Source organism: Cryptomeria japonica, chromosome 10 (assembly GCF_030272615.1).
Source record: "Cryptomeria japonica chromosome 10, Sugi_1.0, whole genome shotgun sequence".
NCBI classification, from domain to species: domain Eukaryota; kingdom Viridiplantae; phylum Streptophyta; class Pinopsida; order Cupressales; family Cupressaceae; genus Cryptomeria; species Cryptomeria japonica.
The window spans coordinates 539,794,485-539,818,800 of record NC_081414.1 but is presented as its reverse complement, the minus strand read 5'-3'; the positions used below and the strand labels follow the sequence as shown (position 1 = coordinate 539,818,800).

The 24,316-nt window shown below is 38.3% G+C and overlaps 1 protein-coding gene across 4 annotated transcripts in view; it reads left to right on the top strand.

Moving 5' to 3' along the window:
- LOC131060780 (choline-phosphate cytidylyltransferase 2) overlaps positions 1 to 24,316 on the top strand; it is a 218,502-nt gene that overhangs the window by 143,008 nt on the left and 51,178 nt on the right. For all 4 annotated transcript variants that reach the window (XM_057994172.2, XM_057994170.2, XM_057994174.1 and 1 more), the window contains 4 exons: positions 9,968 to 10,010; positions 10,122 to 10,277; positions 11,184 to 11,264; positions 11,489 to 11,599. In XM_057994172.2, the coding sequence (XP_057850155.1) occupies positions 9,968 to 10,010; positions 10,122 to 10,277; positions 11,184 to 11,264; positions 11,489 to 11,599 (391 nt within the window). The remainder of the gene's footprint in view (positions 1 to 9,967; positions 10,011 to 10,121; positions 10,278 to 11,183; positions 11,265 to 11,488; positions 11,600 to 24,316) is intronic.

Below are 24,316 nucleotides of genomic sequence, written 5' to 3'. Positions count from 1 at the left end.
CCCTGTTGCAAATGAAGTTTTGCAACCCTCCAATACTCTGCTCTACCGATTTCAATCTTACCGATCTGTGAGACCTCCACACACACTGCAACACTACCTTTATGCTGGTCCTTACTTTGTTGAAACTTCTCTCCCTCTGACTGCTGGATTCACTTCACACTTGCTACACTTTGCCAGGTTCTATCTCTACCGGTTCACACACACCTTACCGGTTTCTCCTTCAACACACAGTCACTTGAGATTTTTCTTGTTTATTCACTCAAACAATCTTTTCTTCCTCACTTTCTTTCACCAGCATCATCACATATCATTCAGCAACAACAGCCTCATTGATTTAGACTTGTATATTTAAAAACAAGTCTGCCCGCCAAAAACAAATTCAAACTTCAGGCGGTTAGGGTTTCTTTCCTTCGACCAAATTTGTATCCAAAGTGATTCGATCTGCCTTGGATCGCTCACCTACTTTGGGGAGATGCCTCTGTACACGTTTTTTATTCATCCAATGCATGTTTTGCTAAAAATAGCAAACTTCACCCTGCTTTGCGGCCTTGATCTTTATCGACCTCATTTCACCCAGCTGTTTCTAACTGAAGGTCAATTTGCAATCGGATTTCGTGCCTCGATCACAGTGCCAACAATTACCTGATCATTCTCTGTCGTCCATTCTTCCTCGAGCCGTATCAGTCAAATATCATCCTGTGATTTGTGGTTTTATCATTTAATGACCACCAACTACATGGACAACCATGTCCATGAAAATTTCATCGACCTTTGCATGTTTACCACCTCAGCTCCAGGGAGGACACATCAGCATATATTCTACTCACCAACATAGGGTTGGTTCAAAATTGAACAACCGATAGACCCTTCTATCGCTAGAACCTTACTGGTATGACCAACATACTGATCAATCACTCTTACGGGCAACACAACATCCTGACAATTCATCTTGCCTTCCGGTGTGACTCCATGTCATTCTTTTTGTTCAGCTCACCAGGTGTTATTTGTGATTCACCAAACATTTCGCCTCTTCATCACAAACAACCAGCCTTCATACCGGTTTATGCCTTACCGGTTATAAGTCTAGCATGCCAACTCACTCCTGCATCTCACCTCATACCGGTGGTATCATCTGTCAACTCATAACATACTTCCCTTCTTTATGCCGGTTCAATCTTCTTCATACCGGTTGACACACTCTACCGGTAACTTGCAATACCGGTTGACATCAATGACAACTCAATGCCAACAATCTCCTCGTTTGGCATTGATGTCAACACTTTTTGTTCTGGTCTCGGTTTCTCTCCCCCTTTGACAGCAATGGCAAAGGGAACCTTAGTCTAACACCAGTCACACTATTAGACTCCAACCTTCTGTGCCAGTCTCTCTCCAACCATATTATAACTCATGCCTTCTACCGGTTAGGACACATTCTCCCCCTGTGTCCATGTTGCATGATTCAAGTGTCATAAGATAATAACAATTGTTGACTCCCCCTGAATCATACATCTCCCTAAACATTTAAGTGCTGTCGGATGGTGGGACAACTCCCATCTTTTGTCTCAAGTACTCAAATTTACCCAAAGGAAGTGGCTTGGTAAATATGTCAGTAATCTGCTCACCAGTTGGAACATACTCTACTATGACCTCCTTGTCTGCTACCTTCTCCCTCAAGAAGTGATACTTGATTGCAATGTGTTTTGTTCTTGAGTGCATTACTGGATTGGAATAGGTTCCGGTATCTCCACCTGTATGTCCTTCAGTGTCTGCTGCATCCATAATACCTATGAACAACATGTATCAGCTACTATATACTCAGCCTCAAAAGTAGATAATGACACTGAATCTTGCTTCTTGTTGTGCCATGATACTAACCGGTCTCCTAAGTAGAAAGAACCTCCACTTGTGCTCTTCCGGTCATCAATACATCCTGCCCAATCTGCATCAGTATAAGCCTGCAAAGTGAAGTCTCCTTTCTTTGGATACCATAGACCATAACTGATTGTTCCTTGCAGGTACCTGAAGATTCTCCTGACTGCATTTAAGCGAGACTGTTTAGGAGCAGCTTGGAATCTTGCAACCATGCAAACTGCTTGTACAATTTCTGGTCCAGATGCTATTAGATATAACAGACTACCAATCATAGATCTATACAATGTTTGCTCTACTTCCGGTGACTCATCTAGTTTGCTCAATTTACAACTGGTAACCATGGGAGTACTTACCAGTTTGCTGTCCTCTAATTGATATTTCTTCAACATGTCCTTAACATACTTGGTTTTGTGAGATGAAAATTCCTTTCTCCTGCTGTGAGATCTGTAAACCAAGAAAATAGGATAACTCACCCAACATGGACATCTCAAATTTTGTCTTCATCTGATCTGCAAATTCTTTGCACATGATGTCCTTGTTTCCACCAAAGATAATATCATCCACATATACAACAACTATAATCATATGATCTCCATTTACCTTGATATACAAGTTGTTGTTTGCATTCCCTTTCCAGAATCCTTGCTCTTTCAAGTATTTGTCTAACTGGGAATTCCATGCTCTGGGGGCTTGCTTCATACCATACAAGGCTTTCTTCAACCGGCATACAAAACTCTCATCATCATGTAACAGATAACCTTCTGATTGTTCCATATACACCTCTTCTTCAAGGTTACCATTTAAAAATGCAGATTTGACGTCCATTTGGTAAACCTTGTAACCTTTATAGGCAAAGAAAGCTAACAACATTCTTATTGCCTCTAACCTAGCAACCGGTGCAAAGGTTTCTTCGAAGTCAATACCTTTCACTTGAGCATACCCTTTGCAAACTAACCTTTCTTTATGCTGGATTATCTTGCCTTCTTCATTCATCTTGTTCCAGTAGACACACTTGGTACCTATGACATTCTTGTTTTCCAGTCTAGGAACAAGTTCCCAAGTTTGATTTTTCTCAATTTGTTTCAGCACTTCATCCATGGCATCTACCCACTTCTCACTTTTGTTAGCTTCATCAAAAGTTTTGGGCTCAAAATTCTGTCATGAGGTAGAAATTTACCTGCTCGTCATTCCAGGCTAGTCTCCTTCTGGTCTGCACACCTTCATTTTTATCTCCTATGATCTGTTCTTTTGGATGGTTCTTCTGCACATACTGGTTGGGGTTCTTGCTTGGTGCTTCTTCTATTGGTCCATTATCAGATTGTTCTTCATACTCAACATCTGAATCATCAATGTAGGGTGCCGGTGCAAATTTTGTCTTATGTAGGTCTTCATCTATTCTCACATTTATACTATCAACCATTTTTCTTAATCTCTTGTTGTAGCATTTATAGGCTTTACTATTGGTTGAGTAACCCAAGAAGATTCCCTCATCACTCCGGGAATCAAAACTTCCTAATCCATCAGCATCTCTCTTGATCAAACACTTACTTCCAAACACTCTAAAATGTTTGAGTGATGGTTTCCGGTCATACCATAACTCATAAGGAGTCATTCTACTGTTCACCCTTAGCTGTACCCGGTTTAATGTGTAAACTGTAGTATGGACTGCTTCCTTCCAGTATGTAGGCTTCATCCAGCATTGTTCTAGCCATCTCCTTCACTGCCCTATTCTTCCTCTCTGCCACACCATTTTGCTGTGGTGTTCTTGTTGTTGAATACTGTCTCCGGATTCCATGTCTCTCGCTGTAGTCAATAAACTCATTTGAAGAATATTCTCCACCCTGGTCTGATCTTAAGCACTTTAACCAATATCCATTGTCATTTTCAACCATTCTTCTGAAAATCTTGAATCTTTCAAATGCCTGTGATTTGTCATGCAAAAATGTTACCCAAGTCATCCTTGAGTAGTCATCAATGAATAGCATGAAGTATCTCTCACCGGTCAGAGCCCTTGTCCTTGTTGGTCCACATAAATCTGTATGTACTAATTCCAGAGGTCTTGAGGTATTGTACTCTTTTGTTTTGCAACTAACTTTGATTTGCTTACCTCTGATACATTCATCACAAAAAGTACTTGCTGGTTTACTTATTTGTGGGATATTTCTTACATACCGATTCTTGCTTATCTTCACCAGATTATCAAAGTTCACATGACCTAATCTTCAGTGCCACAACCAACTTTCATCAACCTGTCCCATCATGCATTGGGACTCATAGCATTCCTTCAGATTGTAGACATTTCCATCTGTCCTCTTTCCTTCTGCCACAACTTGATCGGTACTTTGCTTGCTTATCCGACAACTGGTAGAGTCGAATGTGAACTTGTACCCTTTGTCACACATCTGACTTACACTCAGTAGATTATGCTTTAGTCCTTCCACATAGTACACATCATGAGCTTTGAGTTTTCCCTCAATGTTCAATGTACCACGGCCCTTAATCTTGATAGAGGAGTTGTCACCAAACCGAACAGAACCACCATTCCAATCATCAAGCTTGATGAACTTTTTCTTGTCTCTGGTCATGTGATTTGAGCAACCACTATCTACTACCCATAGATTCCTCCTTTCAGCATGTAGAGCAGTCTGCACAATCAAGCTTGACTCTATCTTGTTCTTCTCCTTCTCTACCCAAACCTATTTCTCTTCTATCTTTTCCTCTTCTGTCATCTTGTGTTCCAGTTTTGTCTCTATCTTCTCATCCGGTACTGTTTTCTTTTGCTTGTCAGTTCTCAGCTTACAATGCCTTGCTATGTGACCAAAATTTTGACACTTATAACATTTTACATTAGCATTGAAAGATGTATTCAAGGCATTATTGTAGGACATCTGCACATTACTTCTACACTCATAACTCTTATGACCAAATTCATTGCAATTAAAACATGTGACATTCGTACTTTGTAATGCAGCAAATGAGTTTCTACTTTCAAAACTGGGGCTTACATTCATCTTCCTATAATTTGCCATTCTATGACTAAACTTATTACACCCGTGACAATAACCATGAAGGTTTGGAACATACCGGTTAGGTTGTCTTGGTCCTGCAAACGACTGCCTCACTAGGGGTCTTCCTTTCATGCTGCTAACTCTGGTGAATCCTTCATGATCAACTCTTGCATTTCTCCTTGGATCTGCATGTTGGTACATTGAGTATGGCCTCCGGTTCATTGATTGTGTATACCAGTTTGTGTGGTGGTTTCTAATAGCATCTGCATATGTCTTCTTACTGGTATCCTTGCTTACCGTGAATGTCTTCTTCTCATCACCTTCATTTGTAGAAGTGAATTGTATCTCCTTACCGGACGTGTCTCTGTTGTTTGAGCTTTGTCCTTCTTCAAATCCTAAGCCACTGATATCCTTTGAAGACTTTTGCTTGCTCAACATTTTATCTAGGGCCTCTGTGCCGCCTTCATACTTGCTTCTCATCATTAGTTCATTCTTGCTCTTCTCTAATTCCTTCTGGAGCTTAACAATTTCTTCTTCTAGGTTTTGATGCTCCTTCTCCTTTTCACTCAAGCTGGTACTAGTATCTTCACATCCTCTTGGCCTCTTCCAACTGAAGTTTTATATTTGCAATCGTTTTCTCGGATTCTTCAAGAGATTTCTCCATCATCTCTTGTTCTTCAGCTGCAGCCTTTTTCACCTTCTTCAGATCTCTTCTTGTTTACTTCAGCTCCTCCAAGGCACTGATGAGCTCTGCTTCAAGATCTACTTCTCCTTCTATCTCATCTTCTCCTTCTTCTGGTACTGGGACCTCTTGAGCCATAAAAAGATTTGCTTTGACTTCATCTTCACTGCAGCAGTCATCTGCGGCACTCTCCTCATCTGTGGTGTCTTTTTCATGTGTGTAAAGACTGTTCTGCTTCCGGTTGTCTCTTCTACCATGCCGGTAGATGTTCTTCTTCTTGTCTTTACCAAATGATCTGCTACAACTTGATTGACCATCTTCATCCTTATCACCATAGGGACATTTGGTAGCAAAATGTCCAATCTTTCCACAGTTGAAACATTCAAAGGGAAGCTTGCCTTTGTATTTATCGGAACCCCTCTTGAGTCTTCTAACAAAGTTGCCAGGATATCATTAGAATCTTCACCAGTTACATCTTGAGCAGAATCTTCTTTTCCTTTCCTTGATGTTTTGAATGCAGCTTCTTTCTTCACAGCCTCAGTACCGACAGTCCTCATCTCATATGCAGTTAGGGAACCATATAGTTCATCCATTGTAAATGTTTTCAGATCTTTTGCTTCTTCTATTGCTGAAACCTTTGTATCATACTTAGATGTGAGAGATTTAAGTACTTTCTTCACTACCACCTCATCTTTTATTTCTTCTCCAAGCCCTCTAATGGTGTTTGTTGTTTCATCAACCCTTTGGAGATAGTCAACAATCTTCTCTTCATCTCTCATCTTCAAACCCTCAAGTTGTGCTCTCAAATTTTGTAGCTTGGCTTCCTTGACTTTAGCATCGCCTTCAAATATTTTTTGCAACTTATCCCAAGTCTCTTTAGCAGATGAGCAGTGCATAACCTTAACGAACTCATTATCAGATAACCCACTGAGAATGACATTTTTAGCTTTAACATTGTTATCATATTCCTTCTTAGCATCTGGATCAATAGGGGGATTATTAGGGACTGTATACCCGTTCACAACTGACATCCATACATCACAACCTAGTGAGGACAAATAGGTTTCCATTCTTCTACTCCAAAAGGCATAGTTGATACCATCAAACATAGGAGCTTTTGAGGAGGCAAATTCATTTCTTGCCATTGTGAACACTTGACAAGACTACCCAAGCTAGAGAACGCTTTGACAAAACAGGGCACCTAGGCTCTGATACCAATTGTTGGACACAATGGATCACTGAGAGGGGGGTGAATCAGTGATTTAAACACTTCTTTCTTAAACAGGGATATACTGGTACAATATGAAACAAACATAGTGTAGACCGTAAGCCAAACTATGCAAACTAAGAGTGTGAAAGGATTTGCTATATCATCAAAATAACACACACAAGAATGCATCACATAACACCAGATATACGAGGAAAACCCAATGTGGAAAAAAAACTCGGTGAGAATAGCTGTTGGAGATCTTTTGCTCCAATCCAGTCTTAGAATGAAAATGACCTGATTACAATTTTAGGGCACCAATCCAAGGAGCACCAACCCCTGATTTACGAGCATCGACTCAAAGGAGCACCAACCCCTGAACAATTTATAGGTTACAACCTAAAGGAGCTACAACCCCTGCACTAAGCACCTACTTAGTGAAGACAATATGAAAAATTCAAATACATAAATAAATTCCCTGTTGCAAATGAAGTTTTGCAACCCTCCAATACTCTGCTCCACCAGTTTCAATCTTACCGGTTTGTGAGACCTCCACACACACTGCAACACTGCCTTTATGCTGGTCCTCTCCCTCTGACTGCTGGATTCACTTCACACTTGCCACATTTTGTCAGGTTCTGTCTTTGCCGGTTTGTTCTCTGCCGGTTCACACACACCTTACCGGTTTCTCCTTCAACACATAGTTACTTAAGATTTTTCTTGTTTATTCACTCAAACAATCTTTTTTTCCTCACTTTCATTCACCAGCATCATCACATATCATTCAGCAGCAGCAGCCTCATTGATTTAGACCTGTATATTTAAAACAAGTCTTCCCACCAAAAACAAATTCAAACTTCAGGCGGTTAGGGTTTCTTTCCTTCGACCAAATCTGTATCCAAAGTGATTCGATCTGCCTTGGATCTCTCACCTACTTTGGGGAGATGCATCTATAAATGTTTTTATTCATCAAATGCATGTTTGCTAAAAATAACTAACTTCACCTTGCTTTGCGGCCTTGATCTTTGTCGACCTCATTTCACCTAGCTGTTTCTAACTGAAGGTCAATCTGCAATCAGATTTCGTGCCTCGATCACAGTGCCAGCAACTACCTGATCATTCTCTGTCTTCCATTCTTCCTTGAGTTGCATTAGTCAGATATCATCCCGTGATTTGTGGTTTTATCATTTAATGACCACCAACTACATGGACAACCATGTCAATGAACATTTCATCGACCTCTCAGTATAATTGTAAAAAAATACACACCCTTTCTTCCCATGCTTCTTTAGGTCTTGTTGACCTCCCCATTTCACGTCATAGTTGATGAGAGTTGGTTCTTAATTTAGCAATAAGAATCTTTACTTTCCACGAAATATTGGTTGCTATGTATGCTTTTTGTTAAATGATCACATGTGAGGTTGAACTCTTCAAGATAATACTTATTTTGTGGAATTTATCTAAAACAAAAGCTTTTATCTCTTTGTTATTCATGGGGCAAGCATTCAATTAAAACTAAATATTCCATTTGCTCATCCATTTGTTATTGTTTCATCCATCTCTTTTTTCATTTGCTCATGTTGTCATTGAAAACAACCTTACCATATACTAACTTCCACTTCATCAAATTCTTTTTAAATATCTAATGAGATGCACCATAGAAATTGCCTTAATAGGAGCTGCCCCCATTTCACTCAACAGAATCTCATAAGGAGCTAAACTTTTTATTATGAACTTGCTTGTGATCAAATGGTTTTGAACTTTCTCAATTTATTTCCACATGGAAATGAGGTGCTACTAGCCCACAATTCACACCCATAGAGAACCACCGGAATCACTAAAAGCCCAAAAAGAATCCGAATGGTTTCTCAATCCCATAACTCTATCTCTCTATATCTATTTTGGAGAACATATAAAGCTTTCCAAGATCCTAAAGTTATCTTCATTCTGCAACCCTAGCAACTAAGCTTTTTGTTGAAGTCAATCCCAAGGTATTTGTACTCAGTTACTACTTCAAGAGTGTTCCCTTCCAAGTAGAACTTTTTCTGGTTCTACTTTCTGCTATTGGAGAAAATCATGATTTTGGTCTTGTTGGTATTGACTTGCATCACCACTACTCTACAAGAACGTTCAAGAGCATATAAATGCTCTTGCAACCCATAAGATGATTTAGAAATCAAAATAAGGTCATTTGCATACAAAAGAAGCTTTATCATAAATTCTCCCAAATGGACACCATCTCTCCTTTGCCAATTCAACCACTCTTCAATTTTGTCAATATATAAACTGAAGAGCATAGAAGATGAGAGGCACCCTTGCTTGATCCCAATCTCACTCCTAAAACTTTCTAAAATGCCTGCCAAAGTTTTGATTTTGACATGAACTTCTTCATAAAGTCTATGGACTTGAACTTAAGCTAGAAGTTTTTTTTCATCTGTTTAGTTCAAGGCTAAAGTGTTTTGTTTATGTTGTCTTTCTTTTTATTGTTTTAATTTTTCTTGTGCTTTGCTGTGAGTTTTTAATAACATTTTATTTTTCTATGGTGATTCCCGTGTTAAGTTCAAAAGAAGGCTGCTCTACATAACTTAATCATAATTTGTGATTCGACATTGTAAGGTGACTTTATAATTAGTTTTCTTTTACATTATTAGTTTTACTTTTAGAAGAGGTTCTTGAGCGAAGGTGGGTTTCTTGAGTTTGGTTAAATCTATTTTCATGTTTGATGATAGTTCTAGGGTCGGAAATGTGTTTTCTTGCGGTGTTGAATGTATCTTGGTTAATGGAAGGGCTATATGTGATTGTTATTGTTGAGAGATCCTTTTCTTGATTAGGATTTGTCTTATGGTTTCAATTTTGAATGGCTGTTATGTTTTATTCTCCAGATTCTATTATGCATAGGCAGATCTTTTAACTAGATTTTAGAAATTAGTTGATCTCTTTGTCCGACAGTAGATACATTCCTGTTTATATATCAGAAATAAGTATTGACTGGTTGGCTGTTTGTACTTAAGAGAATGCAGTATTTTGTAGTTAGTATAGTGTTTCTTAAAGCTGCATTTTCTGCCTTTATGTTGTTACTGGCTTCTTTCTTGCTTCTGTAAGATAGAAACCTGCATTAGGTTGGGATCTGAACTTTATATGATACTTCTATTTATATATTCTTCGGGAAATAAACTAAATTTTGTCAATATTATGTAGCTATGCAGATGCAAGTGGGTCTGGCAAGGATGTCTATGCATATGTAAGTAATGGTTGCTAATTATAGGGAGTATTGATACTTATGTGCAATTATATTCTGTTTTGGAGCACTTCTATTTTGACAAAAAAATATAATAGTGTCTTGCTTGTTCAGGTGAAATCCATTGGAAAGTTTAAAGAAACAAAGCGGACTGAGGGCATCTCAACATCGGACATCATAATGAGGATACTAAAAGGCTACAACCAATATGTGATGCGTAATCTTGCACGTGGTTATACAAGGAAAGATCTTGGAGTTAGTTATGTTAAGGTCAGAGGGAATTAATGTGCTCTGAAATGTGATTTGCTTGTTCACAAATTTATTTTATCCAGGTAGTGTGTCTTTCTAAATGAAATGCTGTAGATGCCAACAGTTATCTTAAGCCATTTTCCCAGACTCGTTGCCTATCCTCTCCTCTTCTTTGCATTTCTGAATACAACAAGCTTAGTAAAGTTCTAGGTTGAATGATTTCCTTAGGAACTATTAGTTATCAAGGAAATAACTACCTGCATTGTTTTGTTTCCTTTTGCTTAAATTGTAATATTAATTTCAGAATTATTATAGTAAAGAAGATGACAGCTAGCTGCCTTTTAGACGCACCAGGCTTTGATCAACTATTTACAAATTGGCTAGTCAAAGCCAAAAATTCTGTGACAAGGTTTATATTTTTATCTTCAGCCAATGCTCATACATAAATTTCAAATCTACTTCCATGTCTTATAATAAGCATACTTTTGAGAACAACCAAATGTTCGACCAGCTTAGTGGTTGCTGTATATTTCTGAGTTGAAATTGATTGGTTCATGTTATCATTTTCTATGATTCGCAACTGCCAATCATATTTCAGTTGTCAGCATGATATTTGTAATTAAATCTAATTTTGCTTTAAAGATTTTGACTTGAAAGCTTTTGACTTGAACTAATAGTAAATTCTGAGATTCATTTGTTCTTGCGTGGAATTCTTCTTGTCTTAAAGAAGCTGGATGGAACTCCCATCCTGATAATTAGGAAAACTAATTGAGTCAGTGCAATATAGCTTTACAGACTGTAAATTGGCATTGGTTTTAAAGACTAAATCCTCTCTAATATTATTATGGGCCTTTATATCTCTAGTCTGTAGTGAAACTCAGGACGTATATTGAAAATCAAATATTTTACTAACACATCTGTTTGTAGGAAAAACAATTGAAAGTTAACATGAGTATAAGCAAACTACAGCAGAAAGTGAAGGAACAACAGGAGCGTGTGGGACAAACGGTATATTGTTCCTACAAATTTTTGTTTCATCTTTTCATTGTTTCTTATTTGGTTTACAATTTGTTACTTGAGACAAGGATTCCATTGAGCACTTTGAGTACCTTTATTGAGTAGCTTATTTTTCTGTTTTTTTATCACTTTAATTGTTGTGCAGTTGTAGAAGTCACAATTTACTTAGTTTTGTTTCTTCAGATATTGATGATCACTTCTCCTTGTAAATGTAGCTGCATACCGTTGCACAAACAGCTGATATGCATCATCGTGAGTGGGTTGAGAATGCAGATCGTCTGGTAGCTGGTTTTCTTGAGAAGTTTGAGGAGCGCTGTCACTCAATGGTGAGAAATAAGTATTTTTAATACCTTAGTATGATAGATGCTATATGTCCATTTCAGTTTTATTGGTAGACCCTGTCTTTCTGAAGGCTGTTTACCACTGAATTTTCTAATGATCAAGTCATAAATCATAGCCAGGATTGTATTTAGAGGTTAGATCTTTACTTGAGTTAGGGTCATATCATTTCTTTTAACTGATAAAGAATCTACATGACATGCATTTGGGTTTGAAGAAAGCTATGCTTTTTTTCCTTAAAAGAATATCAATTAGGAGTGGCAATTGTTGTTTGGTGTTTGGAACCATAGTACATGAAAGTCAAAGAAATTTCAAGGAAGATTTTAATTTCAACCATAGGATACTTTCCAAGGAGAAGCACAAGGCCTATGCATCATGTGTTCAAAATGTTTTCTCCATACTTGGTGCAGTCACAAATGAATGGTTTAGTTAAGAACACCCCAACCATGCAGCCTTATTATAAATAATTTAGACAAGGAAACACAAAACAAACTAGTTATGAATTGCAACATTGATTTTATCTGTTCATAGTTTGAAATACATCAATGGATTTTGTCATAAGGTCTTACAATTAGTATTATCCTCACGACTAGTATTAAGCCTTGTCCTTGAAATACAATGGAATACAAGCACAATTAGCGTGTTGTTCTTCAATATGAAGTCTTCAAAACTGATATAAAATATGCTGCTCTCTGCTTGTTTGAACTTTGAACTCTGAATCTGCGAACGAACTTGATCTAGTGCTAGGCTTAACTAACTCCTATGTACTTTTACAATGGAGAATGATTCTTCTTTTATAGCAAGTGCAAGCAAGTAAAGATGTTATGGTGCCAAGCACCAAGATGTAAGAATTAAAACTCAAGGTCATCATAGTCATGAACCTTGTTGGGACCAATAAGCTTAGGAATGTCTTAAAATATTGGCATGTGACTCGAATGTGTGGCAATAGCTTGATTATATGTTCTTTAAGAAATCTGACAAGCCACATCCCATTAGCTAGTGATAAAACACATATAAATGTTTTGGCATGATAGAATATGAAAAGATTTAGCTTTGATATCAATTTGAAAGCTCTATGCTCAATATGTGATACCACATAGCAGAAATACTGTTTTGGATCCTAATAAATCTATGTTACTTGGGGATGCATCCCTGACCAAAACGGGGCTGTTGTTTTGGCTTGTTCTTAGAGACGTGCCCAAAAAATAAGAAAGGTGTTTGATCCCCCATGCCAAATTGATCTAGGTATTAGTTTAGATGTAATTGAAAGATTGTTTCTATTGTGCACCAATGCTTAATATAATAAAGTTAACATGAAGGAGCTAGTGAAGTACTATAAGAAAAAAACCACAACTGCTACCAACATCATCAATGATATATGTTGTTGTAGAGGAGAGAATTAGCAACCAATGTGGCAAAGGTCCTTCATAAGATTGAATTCAAAGAGCACAACAATGATTCCATCACTCTTTGGAGTAGAGTTTTTGGATTTCCTAATGTTAGGTATTTTTATCCCTGGATTTGTTTTTTCACCCTTGACTTTGTAGAAGATAAGAGGATTGACTAGTCCACTTTGATTAGTGACACATTACATGAACAATTGACACAAGATCTCAAGAATCAATCAAATTCCACATGGCCTCTTAATTTGTATACTTGTTGGATTTCTATGCCAACTTTCTAGGATTGAATCAAGTGGGCATTAAACAAGGAAAAGTAGAGGGAAGATACAAGAGGATTGGTGAGTGCAACATTGTCTTAGAAGGATTCCTTGGAATTCTGAGGATTTAGATTGATTTGAGAGACCATCTAGTGTTACCATAAGGTGATTGATGAAACTAGTGCAATGAATGAGTTTGAAGAATTTGTTGATCAAGAGATTATTTTTACTAGAGGATAATTTATTGGTTTTATAGAGAATGACTGAGGTTCCATTTATTTATTTGTAGGACATCCTACCAAACGGTAAACTAGAAATGCACATAGAGTGGCTAAAATCCACCAAATGGAGAGCTAAATTTTATAAGGCTTGAGAAAGAAGTTTGAAGGAGGTTGTTAATGCAATGGTGGAAAAATAGAGAACTTCATTTAGGCACTTCCTTACACCTTTTGGAAGCTACCAAACAAGGTCCTTCTTGATATTGTAATCATCAAAGAATTTGCCATCTTAACAAAGAAGCATTTGATAGAAGAGGTAATAGATAAGTTAATGGGGGTTAAATATAATCTGAATTATTTCTAGGAAAGGCCATTAGAAATGAAGTTGTTGAGAAGATCAAGAAGAATCTCTTTTGTAAGAAGATTAGAGTCCAATGTACTATGGATCCCAACTTTAATTCAGTTTTATAGGCATTGCACAACTTTTAAGCATAATTCCTAAATCATTGACAACAAAGGACTGACCAAGTTTTATAGTAAATAGTGATACGATGTGCACTCATTTCTTTTCCTTAACGTTTTTATCTTTTAAGCCACTCCTTAGTCTTGAGTGTGTTTAATTGTAATTATTTTTTGGGCCCCAATAATAAAGGTGTAAACTAATTTTGGGGCCTATAATTTGAAAATTATGTATAACTTGTAAATTTTGGACCTAATGATGAATTTAGGGTCAAGTTTGACTTTCTTTTGTAGATGTAGTTTTGGGATTCCAAGTTGTGTATGTGATTAGTTGTCAAAGACATTGTAAAGGGATGGGAATTTTTAGGAGAGCTAAGGATAAAGATTTTTTATTTGGGGAATCTTGCTAGAAGTTGTAATCAATAGATCGTATTTACTTCTTGCAACTATTCTCTTCCTTGTTGATGATCTATTTTGTGTTTTTTGCTCTTCAAATTGAATTATTTGGTGAAGTTTTATAAAGTAATTTAAATAGTGTATAAAACCTATGCATGAATTATGGGGGTCTTATGCATGAATTCCTATTTTACAAATAACTCCTTTGAATCTTGCATCTATAGTGATTGTGATAGGGTGGAATACTAATTACTACATTATAGGTTAATTTGAATTTCATCACGTCTTTTAGAATTAAGGCTGAAAACTAAGTGCATCTTTGGCTATTTGTTTTTATGTCTATTCCTTTAATCCCTAACATCCTCTTAATCTTTTTCTTAATAATTGGTTAGATTAGGATTATTTTAGAAATAATTTTCTTTGAGACCTTGAAAGATTTATCATCTATAAAGCATAATTTGAAGGGATCCCAAAAAGCCATCTAAGATTAGTATGCGCATCGAGTATCCAATGATTCTTCATCAAACATATTACATGTCCATACAAACATATACTACAATGCCATAAAAGCAAAATCAAGCACAATTTATTTCCCACCATTAATCCTTTGAGGAAAGTAGTTGTAATTAACATATATTTTCAGATCAAGTAGTTGCAGCAGCATCTGTATAGATTCAAAGCACAAAATCATTAAATAGAAAGAATAAGACAAAAGAACCAAACACACATATTTACGTGGGGAAAGCCCTTTCAGGTAAAAAACCCCACTCCCAAAACACAAAGCCCATGTATTCTTCAACAACAAAGGTTACAATATATTTCTAGGCTCTAGGCCTTTACATGGAGATTTATATGATGTTTCATTCTTAGAGAAAATTCGACAACATAACCTCTATGAAACTTTCACCTCTCTCTCAACTCCTCTAGAAAGCACTTGTATTTATAGAGCTCTTAATAGACAAAATCAATAGCTTCCAAAACCCACGCCTATGCATGAATATGCCACCTATAAGGCACCACATGCAATCGACACCTCCTTAAACCATCTACACCTCCAAAGGTGTCCATATTCCATGTAGACCTGACATGGAAATATAAATTACATCCATGAACAACTCAACCTGCAATAGCAACTTCCAAACTTGACTCTTCCAAGTGGGCACCGACTTACCACAAATAGGACCAAGTCATATTCAACACTCAAATTTGTGGACACTTGTCACCAAAGTGCACCTTTGATAATTTATAAAAACTCCTCTCTCCAAATGAGCACCCAAGTGACAAGTGACACCCTATCGTGCTCTCCTCACTTCGCATGTAGGAATATCCTCCCGTATGGGTTCTACAAAGTGATATGTCAACTATTAAAGTTAGCACTTAGGATATCATGAAATATTACTTCAAATACCACCCCAAAATAAATGCTAGGACTCGCAAAGGTTGAGACACCTTAATCTCAACATTCTCCCACTTGTCAAAGACCTACCAAGAATCATTGGAGGACAACAAGATTAAAATTTTTAAGAGCCAACCGATGAAACCATATCTATCCATGAAACCACATGAATATCAAGCATGCTCTTGTGCTTCATTAAGACACCTTCAACAACATCCAAGATGTCTACCATCTCAAGCATCCATTCCTATCATTCTCCATCATGCCACCTATGGAAGAAAAGGAACAAGACAAGGTGTATATGCACTAGTCTAAAGAACACAAGCATTAGATCCAAGTGATAACAAAGACTACAAGATACTGCCACAACTCTACTATGCTCACAAGCTATATAGAAGCATCAACATCATCAACTTTAAAGCTTGTAACCAGAACACAAATCCAAAGCTAAAGACATCCTCCAAAAAACAAGATAGAACTTCAGCCAGAACAACAACCAAAATTGATTGCTCCCATTCAAGTGATAAACCCATGTGACTGAAAATAGAACCCATAGAAAATGCTAATCCATCCAATCACCCATACCTCAAAGGTATCCCAACATTAGGAAACTCATGCTAACAACATATCCAACCCATAAACGACAAACACAAGCTCCATGTGCCAAACTGGTCGAGAAAGTCCATACACGTCTAGGAATTGCCATTGCATGGGTAATGTCAAATTTGAAAATAAATCAAAGGTATATCGAGTCTACCAATCAATATCTCATAGAGAGTGTTACCATGTAGTACCAAGGAATATAAACATCTCTTGCAACAAGTCTCCCAAGCTCTCCCAAGTTATCCACACCCAACAAAGGAAAGAGATACACGAACCTCCATGTTATCACCCAAGAACCAAGTGACAACACATGACCACAAACTAGTGATCACCACAATTCCACATAGAACCTTACATCCAGTGTCATGTGAATCCAAGCATTAAGGGAGACAAACAAGACCAAGGAGAGAAAATCGCAAATCATAAGCATGTAGCATGTCCTTCTACATACACCTCTAAATGTAAGTTGTGTCAAGCATGATCTCCTCCTCAACCGTAAGAGAAAATCCTTAACAACACCCATTCTAGTCAATCTCAAGACATCAAACACAATGTATGTATCATGTATCCAACATGGATGTAAGCCTCTCAAAACAAAGAAGACCAAACTAATTTATTTCCCATTTCAGGAAATCAGCCCAAAACCATCTCCTTTGATACTCATAAATGAAAAACACACCCAAGGAGACAAACATGATGAACACTCCGCAAATGAACCTTCCAAAACTAGTAACTCTAGCTCAAGATCCATCTCCATGAGAAGACAAAGCATAAATCACTTCAAAGAACGAATGGGTGATACCTCTCAAGTGATAAATGACCGAGTAGACAATGAGTAGGGAATGAGAATTCTCCTCCAATATATGCAAGTCATCGTGACTCATCCAAGAGCAATCTCCTCATAGGTCTTTGTTGAACTCACGTCCAACCAAGGTGTAGGCTCCTTGGACTTCCTGCTAAAATCTCATCAAGAGTAACCATATCAACATGTCTCTTATTTCAACAAAACTCTAGCCTCACCTAAATCTTCATGTATCTATGAGCACCAAAAATCGATCAATCCATGCTAAGCTCTAAATGCATGAATACACTCATGAAACTCTTGAGCACATGACCAATGTACTCATTACAAAGAGAACTATCCAAACCATTGTCAAATCCCCAATCATCTTAATTAGGAATACATCATAACATCATGATCTAGCCATCCTCTCCTAGGAGATCACATTATCAAAGTGAACATATCATGGTCTAAAGCGAAATGTATCATACCAAAAATTTAATGCACAACCAAGAGCATCCCATGACATAATACCAACGTACTCTAAACCAACATCACTTGTCAAGCATCACCAACAGCTTAACCAAAGAAACCACACCAATGCACAAGTGTCCACAAACAAGGTCAACTAACATGTCTACATAAACATTTAATCAAACCTTGTGGATATAGACAGTCCACATCCAAGTCATCCCAATGCAGCCAAATAGGTTGTACACACCTATATGTTGCATCACTCATAGATCCAATCATTGAAACATGCAAACTCATCATTGCATTAGTAAACTGCAAATATGAGATCTCAAAGAGAATAATCATGTAGACAAAATGACTCAAGCATTAGATCAAGCACAAATCTGATTTGTCAATCATGTCCACATCAAGCACTATAGTTCAAGAACCCATCAAGAATTCACCACAAAAATGTTGAGTGCGTACACACCTCCTCAAAGCATGCACTAGACATACATGCAAAGATGCAACTATCTCATCCGGAATCATCATAAAGGAACCATGATCTAGAAAATAACTGTTTAGTAGATCTACAAATCTACAAGTTTTGATCACCATGTAAAACTTGCAAAACCACCATGTACAAGAACACACATGCACATCCATATCCAATTCTCATTTGGAAGACCCAATAGTTAGAAAAGCACCATAATGGTTAAACCTAAAAAATAGAATAGCATAAATGAGCATCACAATAGATTTTGAATGGAAAACCTATTAAACTATCAAATCCAAGCAACATGAACCTAAACCATGCAAGTACAACCATCCACAATGAAGAAAAGGTTTAGGAATCCTAGGCCTATTTGTAGGCCACTCCACAACCACCACCACACACATGCATATGAGGGAGATAGCCTATTCTAGAAGCTTCCAGATCTTCCAATGATCAACACCATAGCCTACATGCATTTACGAAAACAAAACAATGCCTTCAAATACTAGGGACCAAGACAAACACCTAACATAAGCACATCACTCCATAGTTGAAACAACCCAAGTTTCTACATATTTACCAGGGAGCCTCACATTGCCACCCAATATGAAAACTTTGTTGCCCATAACCACAAAGTGCAACAACACCCCATGCATTAGGGTTATTCCATTGTCAAGCGTTTCAAATCAAATTCATTTCAACATGATCAATGACAACTTCTCCATCCTCCGAATTGTCTGTTGTCTCCTAAAATCTAGAACAACTACAAGACTTCCACTCACCAAAGGATCAATCCTCAGTCCTTTAGATTCCCTTAAGCTTGCTAAGCTAAAAATCTTAACAAAAGGAATACCCAAAACTAGAAACACCAGGAATCCTCACATGCAAGAACATGCAAACACATGCAAGTACATGCAACTCATATACATGCACATGCAATCACATTCAAATCCTAGAACTAAGCTCTGATACCAAATGAAGAGAAATAGGGCATCTTAGAAAACCATCTAAGATTAGTATGTGCATCTAGTATCCAATGATTCTTCACCAAATAGATTACAAAATTTTGATGCAAACACGTACTATTATGCCATGAAAGCAAAATCAGGAACAATTTATTTTCCACCATTAATCTTTAGAGGAAAGTAGTTGCAATTAAAATATCTTTTAATATCAAGTAGTTTTAGCAGCATGCATACAAATTCAAAGCGTGAAATTATTAAATAGAAAGTTTAAGATGTAATAGATGTTGGCATTGTGTTGTCATTGATGTCAACCGGTATGAGAGATGTATGTGCAACACTGTCAAGGAGGAAGTATAGGTTGAGATATCCTTGATATCACCTTGTGTTGTAGATCACCGGTAAGGAAAGGATGTCAACTGGTAAGTGATGTTTTGACTTGGGAAGTCAGATCAACCAAGAAAGTGGATGTCATCCTGCAAAGGTCATGACCAAAGTTCAAGGAGGATGAGCAAGATGTTTGAGCTGGTGCTTATGATGAAGAGATAAAATGTTATTAGAATCACATCAACACTGGAAGAGAAGAATGAACCGGTGTGCTGTGAGGTTGCAGAACTATAGGACCCTCACCGGTTGAAGATGAAGTCATCATGAGAAGCAATGACTAACAGTGAGTGTGTCCACACCGGATCACATGTGCCTGTTTGAAGATATGCTGCACAAACATGGAACTCACATGAGCAGATGACAAGGTGTTATTCCACCAAGTAAGTGGAGCTTATCTCCTATATGCATTGAGTGCATTATAGTTTGGTGAGATAAGAGTAAAGAGGTAAAGGCAAGTACTTGAAGGATCACTCTAGATCCACCGATGAATTGAGGGAATGCCTTAAGTGCATGAGATCAGGGTTATGCACCGGACTGACAAAGAATGCATGTTGAGATACTGATACGACAAAAGAATGATGTGTTTGTCATTCAGACAAACTGACTGAGCAGATACAGTCAGAGGAGAATGGCTTGACCGATGAAGGAGTCTAGTGAAGGTTGATGACTGGTGTCATCAAGAGTGGTAATCGATATGTAAGCCCACCAGTAATATGAGTGAGGTGCAGATGCAAATGACTCCCCACCTTGTGGAAATGAGCATGCTCAAGAAAGATATGTCTCACGACCGGTCAAGGTGTTCCACCCACAGTTCAACATAATGCATACATGATGAGGTTACCGGTACAGTGTGTGATAGCGACCGGGTTAGAAAACCGACAGAGAAGAGGAATCGATAGAAGGGTTTGGTCAGTGATCCTGTCTGGACCGACATGAAGTGTCAAGCTGGCAGTTGGTCAATATGGATGCCACATGGAGTCAAGGTGGCGGACCTGCATTCGGATGAAGAAGGAATGTACACCGATGAGGTAGTTGCAGAGTTGGTTGACATTAATGGAAGATCCCACAAATCACAGGACGTGTTGCAGAGTTGTTGCAAAGGTTTGCGGCTCGAGGTCTAGAGGACAACTTAGAGCCAGCTAAGAGTGATTGAGGAGATCGAGGCAGATTAAGGAAACAACAAGACAGATCTTGGTGTTTGACCAAGGGGTCAGTCGTTAAGGCAAAAGCAAATCGCCAGAGATAGAAGGTGCGATAATGGCAGAGGTGTACTGTTGGCTGTCAAGAAGATCAGATCGGAGAAGATGTGATTAGATTTGGTTTGCCTCGAGGATGATGAGAAAACTCTAACCACCCATGATTTTGAATTGGCTTTTGGCGGGAAAACTAGTCGATAAATATGAAGGCCAAAGACATAGTTAAGTTGCTGCTATATAGAAGAATATTTTGCTACTGCGAAGTGTGTTACTTTTGCATGCCTGAGAAAATCAGCCAAGTGCTCAGAGGGTATCTGAGAAAAGAGAGAGAGTGGAGAGCAGAACCGGTATTGTCCATATCGGCAAAGCAGAAGTGGAGGAAGCTGCAGAGAAGGCAGATAGAGAACCGGCAAAGTGTTGTATCAGTGAAGAGTAGAGAGTAAGGTGGAGATCTAGTAGAGAAGAAGAAGAGGAGAGGTGTACTAGTAGAGTTTATTGGAAGTTAAGTAGCAAAAGAGTGAGTCGGTGTAGCAGAGAAGGTATCTCACCGACGAAGTAAGGTATATGTAATGGTTGCAAGATTCACTTGTAACAAGATAACTACTTTTGTAATTGAAGTTTACATTGTGATCACTGAGTTGTAGCTCGGTGCAGGGGTTGTAGCCCATAAACAAGTTAGGGGTTGGTGCTCCTTGGGTTGGTACCGTAAATCAGGGGTTGGTTCTCCTTGGGTTGGTGCCCTAAACATTGTAATAGTTTTCATTGTGAGGCTGAATTGGTGCAGTAGACTCCAGCAGCATTGCTCACCGAGGTTTTTCCCATCTTGGGTTTTCCTCGTATATGCTGGTGTTATGTGATGTGCCCTTGTGTGTGATTGCATCTATGTTGGTCTCCCCACTAACTGGTAAGTCTGTATTGAGTTAGATTTATTAATCGATATGCTCACATAGGATAGCTAATTAAAGGGAAAAGTTTGAGAACCACTGATTCACCCCCTCCCCCTCTCAGTGGTGCATTGTGTCTAACAATTGGTATCAGAGCCTAGGTTTCCATTTAGAAGAGTGTTCTCCAACTTGGGTAGATTCAGGCTTAAGGACACAATGGTTTGTTTGGTGTCATTCCCTGCTCCATGTTTGATGTATCAAACTATGTTGTTTGGAGTTGCAGAATGGAAGTCTTCCTGTCCTCCCTAGGTTATGATGTCTGGATGGCAGTTGTCAATGATCTCCCTAGGTATGTCAATCCTTGCTCCAGATCTAAAGATGAAAGAAGATGCATATGTAATGAAGAAGCCATGAAGGCCATAGTTAGTGGGCTCACCGGTGATGTTCCCTCACAGGTGGATAGATGCAAATCGACAAAGAGTCTATGGGATAGACTGAAGAAGCTATATGGAAATTAACCCTGCACCACTGAATCAACTTGTGAGAATGAGAAAAACTTTACAACAGATACGTGTGCAGATGATAGAGGCAATTCAGATTGCTGCAGCTGCAGTGTTGATGAGGAGACTCATCTTTTCATGGCCCATGAGATAGACATTGAGAATCACACATCAAAAAGGGATAATGCAGATAGATCCCACTGGTATGATGTGTTTGACAGTAACACTGAAAAGGAAGAAGAAGAAGGAGACAATGTAAATAGATCTAGCCGGGAAGATCTATTTGGAAGTGATGATGAAGAAGAAGAAGACACAGAAGTAGATCTTGAGTGTGAACTAGTAAGTTCTCTAGAAGAGCTTCAAAATGTTAGAAATGATTTTAAAAACTACAAAAGATCAGTTCATGAGGATTGCAGCCAGTTGAGAACCTGCCTTGAAGTATCAAACCAAAAGGTTGGGTTATTGACCACTCAACTAGAAGAGACAAAAAGATTGACTGATGATTTGAAATTAGTCTTGGACTCCAATGGAAGTGAAATGGAGAATCTGAGAAATGAATACAAGCTGTCTAAGAATGCTGCAGTTGTTGAGCAAAACCGGTTGATCAAATGCCTTGAAGAATCTGAGGAATGTATCTCAGAGTTAAAGACTCAACAAAAGGACACCAAAGAATGCAGGTGCCAAGATCTAAGGGTTGAGCTAGAGACAAAGGATAAAGAGCATCAACAGGTAATAGTGGAAATGGAGTTCCTCAGGAAAGAACTTGAGAAATGTCAAGATGAGCTCAAGCTGAGGATGAAGAATGATGCTGCATGGAGAAACAATGCAGATTTGAAAGGAAAAGGAAAGATGAGGGAAGACGGTGTTATCGGTAGCATGAATAAGGGAAGACCTCCTACCGATAGAAGACAAAGAAATGTTACTGCCACCAAGTCAAGACAAGTATGGCAGAAGAAGAGATCAGATGGAAGATCTATAGAGAATGGACAACCCTGGATCCATTCCCGGAGAAGCAAAAATGCAGATTCCAAACCGGTAAGAACACCTCATGTTTGGCAGAATAAATTTGTAAGTAATAAGCCTCCTCTCTCCGGTTATTGATTTGGATGCAAAGGTTATGGCCATAGGGTAGAAGAATGTAAAATGTGGTCTAGGAACAAACAAAGTGTTCTTCCTAGGCATAATAAATCAGATGGCTATAGATTTTATGCATATGAGCATAATGCATCTAGGGGTAGAAGTATGCATACCCCCTCTTCAGGTATTGCTAATGTTGTATGTTTTAACTGCAATAGACTTGACCATAGAAGTTATGATTGCAGGAGGAAGAACTTGCAATCCTACAACAACCGGTGGAATAGTCATGCTCAACATGGAAGCAGTTACAGAGGATACAAGTAGCAAATACCTGCATGGAACAAGATGAGTGGTGTTCCTGCTCAAGGAAGGTATCCAAAAAGACCGGCAGATGGCTACAATGACATAACAAGAAGAAGAGCGAACTGGTACAATAGAAGTTTCCCTTGTCATGAGGTTAGCATGGATGTTGTGTGCTACTACAACACTTCTTCCTATCTTGGTGTTGAATCCGGAAGCCTAAGGATCAATCAACAGGAGAAGATGAAACCTACTCCCTAAACTGAAAAGGGGAAGAAAAGCGAGAACATGCAGACATGGAGAAAGAAGCAGGTAAATAGGACCATGGACCGACACTGTGCACTCAATGCACAGGTGATATCTCCTAAGGCCTAAAGGAGATACAGGACCTCAGGAGGAGTAGTACATTGAACTTATCTTTCACCCCCTCAGTGAAGATGACAACATGGAAGAATATACTGTTGCCGGTATGAAGAATGAAAATGAAAAGATAAGTGTGTAGATACTTCCTTGTGTACACACCTACAAATGGAAGATTGAATCACTATTGTTGTGTCTATGCATGACAAGATAACAATTGGAATAAAATACAGAGTGACAAAATATCAGGAGTCATATAAAGGTGCTCCAGTAGTGATAGTGGACGAGTACAAGAAGCTGGGATTATTACCGGTATGACTGCTAACAGGTACTTGCAGGTTATATAAGACAATGAAGTTGAAGATCATTGCAATAGCCTCGGTAGCATGGAGTGAAGTTATGTCTCAGGTGGTGTTGATGAAGACTTGAATGACATATGTTGGCTCTGTGGTTGATCATGCAGGCATGCATATCTTTGGGCTAACCAGTTTGATTCTTGGCATGATGATAACATTGTCTGGCATTAGTAAGATCCAGGATCATGTCATAGGCTCTGGTGGATACAACGGAGCTAAA